This window comes from Eumetopias jubatus, unplaced genomic scaffold, assembly GCF_037043125.1.
Source record: "Eumetopias jubatus isolate StellerSeaLion01/CBP00866 unplaced genomic scaffold, mEumJub1_p1.0 scaffold_13, whole genome shotgun sequence".
Taxonomy (NCBI): domain Eukaryota; kingdom Metazoa; phylum Chordata; class Mammalia; order Carnivora; family Otariidae; genus Eumetopias; species Eumetopias jubatus.
This window is the reverse complement of record NW_028274819.1, coordinates 53,041,296-53,052,659: the sequence shown is the minus strand read 5'-3', so window position 1 is coordinate 53,052,659 and position 11,364 is coordinate 53,041,296. Positions and strand designations below refer to the sequence as shown.

At 43.6% G+C, this 11,364-nt stretch overlaps 1 protein-coding gene across 1 annotated transcript; it reads left to right on the top strand.

Moving 5' to 3' along the window:
• Window positions 1–1,105: 1,105 nt before the first annotated feature.
• On the top strand, window positions 1,106–2,059 carry OR52M1 (olfactory receptor family 52 subfamily M member 1). Its single transcript, XM_028115744.1, is given in 1 exon segment — window positions 1,106–2,059. A coding segment is annotated over 1 exon segment (954 nt).
• The last annotated feature ends 9,305 nt before the right edge of the window (window positions 2,060–11,364 follow it).

The window sequence follows — 11,364 nt, the reverse complement described above, 5'->3', positions numbered from 1 at the left end:
TGATAAGGTCACTTGCGTCAGCTCCTACTGCCACATTCTGAAACCAGATCTGGAAAATCCCAAAGCCCAGACTACTAACTACCCTGCTATATTCAACCCTACAAGGCTCAAGATCTGGAAGACAAAGCTTCTTATAGGCTTTTCCATGTCCTTGACATTCCTCAAATATAGATAGGAAACACATTCTGGTATCATCGTTTAGATCCTGGAACAAACAAAACCCCAAAACGGTTTGTCTTTTTTCTTCAAAATACTAATCTCTCTTTTAAGCCAGTTGCCCTGGACTCTGAGTAGAGCATTTCTTCTCTGGCCAAATACTCATCCTCTAGGCTTCTTGCCACTGAGAGCTGAATGTGTCTTCTTTCTTCCTGGGGATAACCCCCTTTGCTTCTGCAGTCTTCTCTATTCAGCCTCTATGAAGGGAGAAGTCCCTTGCAAGAACCTGCCTCTGGGCAGACACACAAACTGAGTTACATTCAGCGCTTTCACCTTTCAAGAATCCCTTTGTTTCCAACCTCCAAAGTCCTTCTTCATTGGCCGATGTCTCTGCTTTGTGATTTTTGGCCTGCAGGTTAAATGTTTCAGCTCATGCATGAGCAAATGCTGGCCTCTAGCTTAAACTTTGATTTACCATAGAGCCTAGACAGTCCTAGAAGTCTGTCACTGTATCTTTCAGCATCAATGTGTCTCTTCTTTTCAAGGCCCGCTCATTTTGACATCTTCTAATATAATCCTGGGAGATACCACAAAGCCTACCTACAGACTTAAATGACTAAAAACTAGTACCGGTCTGCCTCAGGTCATTGTATTTATTGATGCAAGCACATTACTCTTTGAGAATCCTATTATAAAGAGATACTCCTACATTCATTTGAATATGTGCTCAGTTTGAACTCGGCAAATTTTTGTCAATACCATGAAAGAATTAACATGACATTTCCCCTAGGACATTGTTCCACAGTTTCTTCTAAGAAAGTTTGTAGCATCTTATCATTGATCCTATTCTTTATTATAGAACCTAAGAATAAAATATTCTTATTTTTTATTTCTAGAAAAAGTTTCTACTGCATTTTGGGCCACAAGTGAGGAGGTTCATTTATGAATCATGCTCACTTCTCACAATGTCTGTTCAATACCCAGCGCCTTCCAACTCACCAGCATCCCAGGGCTAGAGTCCCTGCATATGTGGCTTTCCATCCCCTTTGGCTCCATGTACCTGGTTGCTGTGGTGGGGAATGTCACCATTTTGGCTGTGGTAAAGGTGGAGCATAGCCTGCACCAGCCCATGTACTTCTTCCTGTGTATGTTGGCTGTCATCGACCTGGTTCTGTCCACTTCTACTATGCCCAAACTGCTGGGAATCTTCTGGTTTGATGCTGGGGACATTGGCCTGGATGCCTGCCTGGCCCAAATGTTCCTCATCCACTGCTTTGCCACAGTCGAATCAGGCACCTTCCTTGCCATGGCTTTTGACTGCTATGTAGCCATCTGCAACCCACTCCGTCATACCACAGTGCTCCCTCATGCTGTGGTGGGACGTCTGGGGCTCGCTGCCCTCCTCTGGGGTGTACTGTACATCGGACCTCTGCCTTTGATGATCCGCCAGCGGCTACCCCTTTACAAAGCTCATGTCATCTCCCACTCCTACTGTGAGCACATGGCCGTGGTCACCTTGGCATGTGGTGACAACAGGGTCAACAATGTCTATGGGCTGAGCATTGGCTTTCTGGTCCTGATCCTGGACTCCATGGCCATCACTGCCTCTTACGGGATGATTTTCCGGGCTGTGATGGGACTGGCCATACCTGAGGCCCAGCTTAAAACCCTGGGGACATGTGGTTCTCACATCTGTGCCTTTCTGATCGTTTACGTTCCTATTGCCGTTTCTTCTCTCATTCATTGATTTGGTCACCAGGTGCCTCCTCCAATCCACACTCTACTGGCCAACTTCTACCTCCTCATTCCTCCAATCCTCAATCCCATTGTCTACGCTGTCCGTACCAAGCAGATCTGTGAGCGGCTTCTCCAAATCCTAAAGATAGAAACTAAGACCAAATGACTGTCATTTCCTTCTCTCAAATAAGCACATGGAGAAGGTATTAAAATATGGCAGGCAGCTTTCCAAATGGGAATTTGAAGCAGTCTGAAATGTTAGGCCCAGTGTTCTCCAGTTTGTGTGATTGCAAAGGAATGCCAAGATAGGACAACTCTGAATTCTAGTTTTTCTTTTTTTTAAATGACTAAAGGGTATTTGAGCTGTCAAGGTGAAATCATGAGGACAACAGTAATACAAACAGCCATTAGTGTTCAGTCACCAGTTATGTAAGTCCAACAGATATCCTAACATCTTAGGAGGTAGCTAGTATTGTTCACATTTTACACATTGGAAATAGGACAGAATACCCTTGCTTTTTAAACTGCATATGAGGTTTCTAAGATGAATAGATCAAATGCTCTGGAGTTTGTATTATATAACACAATATATTATATTCTACTCAGTCTGTTTTCTGTGTATGTTTTAAATAAATCCTAAAAAACTGGAGTCATTTCATTAAAGTGGCCTTAGCAACAAGCAAAGAAGTTTTGATTTAAGCCTTTAACAGAGATGTTGTTAAAAACTGCTTATACTAAGAAAGCATGGCGTGTTCTAGAAGAACATGGTCGGGGGCGGGTGGGGGAATGTCAGGTTAATGAGACAAGAGGACCAGGTCTCAACATGACCCTTGTACTTCCCCTGCAGGCCCACTCCCGTCAAGTAGCCCAAGGCATGGGAGGGCTCCATGAAAAGGAGTGACTCCTCTCTGCACAGGACTCTGTGGGTCCATCTGTAGGATCCCTGATCATGATGTGTGTGGTCTTTTGAATCAATCACAAAATAAAATGAAGTTATGAATTCTACTATGTCTAGGAACATTGATCTTACCTTCTAAATTAAGTATTAGTTCAGTATCTATGAGGTGACTATAAAGCATTTTGCTAGTTAAGTAGCTGCTGGAAAGTTACTAATGTAATCCCTACAATCACACTGTACAGGCAGAAATTATCATCCCTGCTTTGCAGATGAGAAAAGTGGACATTTCCAGAAGTGACAGAATTGTCCACGGTGACTCAGTTTACAAGAGGTAAAATCAGGAATTTGGCAGTTTTTTAAAAAAACTTGAAAGCTTCTGACCCACATTTTTCTTAGCCATGGTAAAGCTGACAAGCCTCTTCCCCAAGGACTGAATGGTTGTATATTTAATGTTCCTTTTACAGCAGACACTAAGCTCCTTACTCCCACCTGGGAATGCACTTATCAGTCTCTTCTCATAAGGGTAGAGCTGGATTCAATCCACGTTTGATCACGAATCCCTAACTATATAACTAGGCAGGAAGATGTTGTGTCTACTAGGCTTCAGGTGTATAACAAAATGATCACAGAGCTTAGAATAAAGGAGAGTAGTCAAGAACAAAGGAGAGATCACTACATGACAACCAGAAAAATGGACTTCATTTTGCTTTGCCTATTCCAGTTAATTGCCTCACTCCTAGGGTATCTAAGTGTGTGATCATTTAGGGTTCTGATTATATGCCTATTTCTTCTAATATATCTAACTTCTATCCCATCCCACCCTTCCATTTTGGTGTTTTGTTTTCCTGAAACTTATGTCTGAGTTTGGGAAGAGTCAAATATTCTTCTTCATATGAATGAAAAAAATCAAAAGCATAGTCCTATTTTGCCCAACCCCACCACGGTTGGGGACCAAGGCAAAAGGTTAAGAGTTAGTGCCAAGTATGTGCTCACTGGCTCTCAGGGCAACTCTTGTTGGAGTGCAAGAAAGGGCAAGACCCAAAGATCCAGAACTACCCCTGAAGATCTAGCATTCAAGCACCATGTTACAAACTGGAATTTAGAAACCTTGTTATTCTCCTTCAGTGCAGAACATTTAAGTTTTCTGAAGAAGAAATATACTCAAGGGAGTTAGACATAAACTTGGACCCAATTTATGGCACCTATCCTTTGGAATTCAGCCTCACATGTGAACTTGCCTTTATACTCCAAAGACTGAATTCTGTCAGACTGGCTATGGAATACCATAGTCCCTCAATTCTAAGGTCTTAATGTATTCTTTAAGATTTTATTTATTGAGCTAGAGAGCACGTACGAGCAGGGGGAGGGACAGAGGGAGAGAATCTCAAGTAGACCCACCACTGAGCATGGAGCCCAATGTAGGGCTCAAACCCATGACCCAGAGATCATGACCAGAGCAGAAATCAACAGATGCTTATCATACTGAGCCACCCAGGTGCCCCTAAGGTCTCATGTATTTTAATATTGTGAAACCTGCATGTAGCCAAGAGGCATTCAGTTGGCTACCTAACAAGAAAGACTAAGGGTTTAGAGAACATACCACAAACCTTGGAAATTCTTGTGGCAACCTCTAAATACGCCTCCCAGATCTCCCATGGTAGGAGTGTGATCGATTGCCAGCGTTAGCTGTTGCCATCTAAAATCCATCAATGTGTTCTGCCAAGGTCACATTTCCTCACAAGCAGCTCATAGCCAATGACTAGGCATTACAGGGATGTAAGGTAGGCTGATTCCTGCAAGACAGAACCCTTCTGACAGGGAACTATGGCTCCAGGAATCTTCATTGGCCTTACTGACGCTTTTAGAAGTACAGTGAAGCAGTGAAGTCTGAGACCTTTCCTTCCTCAGCCTCCTTTAGTCTTCTACAGATGTCAGACTGGCTTTGTGATCTGATAGCTTGCCCAGCATCTAGCTCCCTCTGCATTTCCCTCATAGGCATAGCTTCCAGTAAATTTCACATGTCTAATTCCATCATGTGGTTTGCTTCTTGGAGGACCAAGAGTGGTCAGAGCAAGCAGAAGGTAAAATGGGGATCTGACTGGCTCACTAACTACTTTGGTGGATGAGGAGGATGCCATCCCACTTTGTGGGTAGGGCATAGGTAGTCCTTCACACAAGGTGGTGGCTCAATTGCTAAAGATTTCACTGGTGGCAAACTAAGAAAACATCCCAGTAGAGGGAAACACTGTTGCAGGTGTGATGACAACCATTTGAAAAACATAGGGGTACCGCCTATGAAGACCCTGGTATTTGGTTTTCCTAAGTTGCACTGATGCCTTGCAAAGGATAGTTAAGATTGAGGGATACTAACAGTGAATGGTTAAGTGTGAGAGCCAGAGTGGTAACATGTGAGAAGGTCCTTATCTCCTGGAAGGATATACAGCTGAGTGGTCAAAGACCATTGTTAGAGGCACAGAGCACCAGAAGTGTTTGAATGCTCAGCCAAACAAGGACAGGGTTCTCTTTTGAAAAACCTGAGACACTAAAACATGGTATGGGGACATCTGGATGCCTGCCCTTGAGGATGTTGACACTATAGTTACCCCAAATGCTTGGGCTTTCAGAGGTGATCCACTTTCCCTAGTAAGGGGTAGCTTCTGTGAGGCACCAGGTGTTCCCCTTGGGAACCACCCTCACTTTTCCTCTTGGCTGCTGTGCTGATAACTAGGGTTATAGGACCTGATAAGAGAAAAAAGTAACTATATACCAAAGGAGTTCTCAAAATTAGCTAGCACATATTGACAAGAGAAAAGAATACCCCGGGAATGGTTTTGGGAGTATTTGATCAGGGGAAATGTAATGGAATATTAAGACTAGATGAAAAAAAATTCAACTTGGCAGGGGGGCACTTTCATGGGATGTGGGATTTATCACTCTTGCAAAGACCCTAGGAGCTAGTACAAACTCACTACTAGAGTGGCTCCTTTAAACCTGAAAACAATGATAGCTTATGATCAGCTAAGAGAAAATGCCTAGGTTGCCCTAGAAGAAGGTTGAAATAGAGGGAAGTAGTCCTATTATAACAGATTGTTATGTAAGGACAGAAGATCCATCAGAAAATTATGTTCAGTTGGAGGACATAAGACAACATTCAAAGCCATCATAACCTGGTGAAATGGGCCAGCACCACTGAGAAGTTCAGTGGTGGCTCTCTGTATACCAGGTCTGGTGGCAGCAAAGGTAGATACTGGTGTAGGCTCATTAAGATCTATGGGGATAATGCAGCAAGAGGCTGAGGGGAAGCATCTGACCACCAAATCAGAAGGCTGAAAATACTTAAGAACTGGTAAAGTCAAAGGGGCTTGGCCTTCAGGAAGTTGTAGAGCTATTTGGGTGTATTGAGCCCCAAAGGCCAAAACACATGGGCAGCCAGCAAGGCTCTGCTTACCATCTAGAAGAACAAAGCAAAATGGATAGAAGGTTAGGGATGGTCACTGCAATAGTCTATCTCTTGCTCAGTTCTCAAACCTGTGCCAATTTTTAGATCTAAAACTCATTAACCCAAGAGGTACCTGGATCCCTAAGGGGAAGGACTCTGATAAACCATAATTATATACTATGATCCCCTGAGATCTTCCCTAAAGGTAACTATGGCCATTTGTTTAGGCTGTTTTATACTAGGGAGAGGAGAATACCTAGACACTGAGGATTATTGAATAGTTTGGGTTGACCGGATACTGAGAAACTGAAAGCATAATTATGTTCCCTCCATTAGAGTTGGGGCTCTACTCAAGGTAGTAGAGTCCAGTTAGTGAGGGATCCTGGACAAAGTCCAGGTCAGTATATCTTGGTTCCACAAGCTCACTCGGTGGTCATTTCTTCAGCCACTTAGTGACTGATTACAACTACCATTCTGGAGTTGAAATAACTACCATATGGTGTTCCTAGCCTGTGAGGTAAGAGCTAGCACAGAGGGGAAGGCTGATTGAAATCTCCAAAAATTCTCTCCAAAGAGGTTTTAAAAAAATGCTTCCCAGGTCCATGGTAGAGAACTCGGCAAATTGGCAGATTTTTTTTTTTATTACAGTTATAGAAGACTAAAAACAGTTTCCATTCATGGGATAGGCAATAGTCCTCAGTTTTCCTTAGGGGCATGTTAATTCTTCCTTTCTGTGCCATAATATAGTCCTAAGAGGACTAGACATCCCATAGAATATCTCAACGATCCAACAAGGATGTGTTCATTGGGCAAAATAAAGAGGTGGGCAGTGAAAGCCTTAGTAAGACACATATGCTCCAGAGGAGGAGAAAAATACTAAGAATATTCAGGAACCTAGCACTTCAGTGAATGTTTTTTAGAGGTCCAATGGATAAGAAGTGCTACTAAAGTGAAGATCTTTATCCTGCAAATTCTACCACAAAGAGAAAACAGTGCATGGTAGGCCACACTGGATTCTGGAGATAATATTCCTCACTTAGGACTCTTGCACTGTCCCATGTACCAGAAGACATGGAAGGCTTCCAGCTTTGAGTGGGCCCAGAGCAGGAAAAGGCTCTGCTGCAGGTTCAGGCTGTGGTGCACACATCACTCCCACGTAGGCCTTAGGAACTGGCAAACTCAGGTGTTAGAGGTGTCAGTAAGGGGAAGAGAAACAGCATGAAGCTTATGGAATTACTACACATGCCCAAAGTATTTGGATCAGGCTGTGTCACTTACAGCACAAAGTTATCTAACTTTCGATAACTAACTCCTGGCATTTTACTACACCCTTGTAGAGACAACATTTGGCCATGGGACAAGTTGATCATGTATCCATAACTGCCTATTATGAGTTCAGTCTGTCAGGTCCACCAGCAGTGAGAGATGGAAGTGGTTCATCCAGAATCAAACCAGAGGGCATAAGTTGCAGGAGCAGGTATCCCAGACTCATGTGCTCCACAGCATCTGCACCAGTCTTTCTCCCCCCAGATCATATCAATGGCTGTATGAAGGGGTCTGTTAAACCAACTGAAAGAAAAAGCCAGGGATTGGTTTACATTATGGGTTGGGAAGGCATGTGTTCTGCACAAAAGATTTTAATAGCCATGTTTTGGCTTAGAAAAGAAAAGTATTATAGAAAGCTAATAAAAGAAAGGAATCTACACATAAATGAAGGTAATAGTAGGCAATAGATGAGAATAAGGCAAAGTTACATCAAGTCAGGTACTTACAACAGCCAACCTCCTTAGCTGGGGAAGCCCCATGGAAACAGCCAGGCTAGAGTCCTGATTGAGAGGCCTGGATGGAGCATCCTCCCCTCAGGGGAGACTTCCAACTGATCATCCCCATAAGGTACAGATTTATAGGGCAAATAATAGGGTTTGAAACTAAACATCTGTTTGCCTAGGTGCAGTTGGGAGCGAGCTGCATTTTTATGTTAGCACGTTTCTAGATTTTCAAGGAGCCTGGACTATGTGTGTCTGCCTCCCCTCTGGGATTTCATTCCAGGGGCCCAACCCAGCCTGGAGCAGGAAGGATGGGAGACAAGATTTGTAGCTCTTGGCATCCAAAACAGAAGGGCCAGTTCTGACCTGCAGGACAGATAATATATTTTCAACAATTAGCCTCTCAAGGTTATTCACACAGCATGAGTCTAACAATATTCCTTAGCCTGCCTGTGTACATGCAGGTCCAGGTGGTCAGTTACGTGGGACAAATCACAAAGACATCTATCCATACAGAACAGCATGGCCTAAAATGGATGGCAGATGCATTAGAGTTACAGACAGGAGTGGCCTTTGGAAGAGTAGAGAACCAAAGTCTTCCCAATTGGCACAACTTCAAGTGGTACAATGGGTCATTCATGCTCTGTGAAAGGTCAAGTGGTCCAAGAGAATCTAAGTCTTTGGACAGGGGCCTAGAGAGTAAAAGGAGATTTAAGGCGAAGAAGTCTGGGAGGTATAAAGATGGGCATAGGGGACTTGAGTCCAAATTGAAGAGCTTTCTATCTGTATAAAGCATACACCAGGAGATGCTCTGAACAACTAAGCCAACTGAGGTGATTGTGCCAGTTGACATTCATCAGTGGTCAGCTCAGAACTGGTATGATGGCTTTTTAGAGTGGCAGCAGTAATAGCAAAGGAGACTGTGTGGGTCCATCCAAGTCGAGTTCCACTGAACAAGGTTGAGTAGCTACTGCTGCCTCTGAAGGTCAGCAATAGAGATCAATGCTGAAACCCATACATAATACTGTTCCTCAAGGAGGTCACTTGATGGCAAGTCAAATACAATGAAGGTTTGTACTGCCAGTGCTATGTACTTCTGGATGTGGATTTGCCTTTCTTGTCCACACAGCCTTGGCCAGCACTACTTTGAGGCTTTGTGAATGGCTGATTTATGGTCAAGAGATCCTACATGACATAGTAACATGTGGACATTCTTCACAGTAGGGTATGCGGGATAGGGCTCAAGGCCATGGGAATCCACTGGAAGAATTAACATTACTTCACACCAATCAGGAGCAGTTGGCCTCAGAATGCTGGAGCAGTCTTCTAAAAACACAGCTAAAAAAGCTAAAAAAGCAGCTCAGAGGCAACACTTCACAAAAATAGAGTATCTTCCTTTAAGATGCCATGTTTGCATTAAATCAGATCTCTATCTGGTGCTTGGTACCCAATAGGATACAGGAGCCCGGGAACAAAAGGGTAGACACAGGAGTATTCTACAGTCTCCATGATGTACTAAGGGACTTTGGCTTCCTGTCCCAGGAACTCTTGGATCTGCAGTATTGGAAGTCCTGATCCTCCTAGGATACAGCAGAGGTTCTATTGAGCCATAAGTTATAGCTGCCATCAGGCTACTTTGGACTCCAGTGCTCAGGGACCAACAGGTAAGGAGTTACCTTACTGGCAGAAGTAACTGACCTAATTAAAAAGGCAGCTGCTTTTTACAATGGAAAACAGGGAAGAATTTGTAAATGAGAAGCCAGGGGATCCATTTGGGCATTTTTTCTGGTACTCATGCCACATTCTAAGCAGGAATGTACATATGCAACAATCCCCACATTTGAAGAGTATGATTACCAAGGGTTCATCCTCCTCAGGAATGAAGAATCATGTTGCTACATCAGATAAGCCACCAGGATTTGCAGTGGTGATAGCTGTAGCTGAGGGTGAAAGGAATTCCAAATAGACTATAGGGGGGAGGAGAAGATGAGGGACAGCTGTGGTTCTCATAGGAGTTTGAGACTGGAGCTGCAGTTCTCCCATCAACCTTCCTCATCTAATTTACCCTTAGCAAGGGCTCATGGGAGATGGAGATGCTGCTCCCAAAATCTGAAGGACAGCTATACAGTGCAAGAATGGATTGTGGTGGCCATGAAAATATGCTGCTCAGATCTGATTGCAGGGAGCATGTTTGACTGACAGCCTCTATCACTATGCTCAGAAATCCATGGCACTGCCTAGGTTCCACTTCCTGTGGGTGGCTTCCAACCAATCAAGGAGCTTAATACTAAAAGGCGCACCCATTCTTTGAGGGACACTGGACTCCTCTTATGGATGCCTTTGGCATAAGGACTCCCTGTGGCCTTGACAGAACTTTCTTAGAAATGCACCAAAGTCTAAGACCTTCCTTCCCTTCTTACCTCCCTCCCTCCCTCCCAGAGATCAGACCTACACTGTAATCTCAGGTTCTTCCAGCCTCAGGACCACTTTGTATCCTCCTTCATGGGCATTTCCCCCTGAATGAAGAAACCTCTGACACATCTCACTCCATCGTGGATCTGCTCTTTGCAGAACCTATTCTAATACAATTATGAGGAATTCCACTGAAAAATCCTCAATTCATGTTCGCAAGTCAGTCCTGTGGGAAGAGCTAATCTCTTATGAATATAAAGCCTTTTTGAAGACTGACTTTCCAAGAACTGCTCTCAATTAAGAGAACAAAAGCCACCATAATCATTACAATCCTCAGTACGCAGCTCAGCAATGCCTTTCTTCCTTACCCTAGAACAGAAGACTTGGGGGACATTCTAGTGCCGATCTAAATCTGAAAGACCTGGTGTCAAAAATGACTTATACCAACTGAGTTCAAAATGCAGCGTAAGGCAGAACCACTCTTTACCATAGGCACTCCTCACAATCAGGGACACTTTATGGGAAGGGAGATAGCACAAGAATAGCCTAAGACTGCTCTAGACTAATAGACATTGTTACAACCCAGTTTCCTCAACTTCTCGTAGCAGCTTGTTTTCATGTTAAGTCTGCTTATGGATAGAGAATTTAGATTTCTACTCTAAGCTACTTCTCTCTCCCTCCCTCCCAACTCTTGGACTTAGAACAGATGAGAACAAGAGATATATTACCAACTGCCTGACCCTTTCAAGGGCAAAATTTCTGAATAGCTCTTGGTTCTAAGAGCAAGCAGAAAAAGGAAAACTCCCAGGAGAACTTCAACCACTCAGCTGAATGTTCATTGTGTGAACTACCTGAGTTGTTAGGATCTCTTGCGTGAAGGTCCCATTCTCCATCTCTGTTCCATGAGACTGTCTTCTGCTCAGCTCTACTCTAAGCCCACTCTTGGAAAGTAGCTG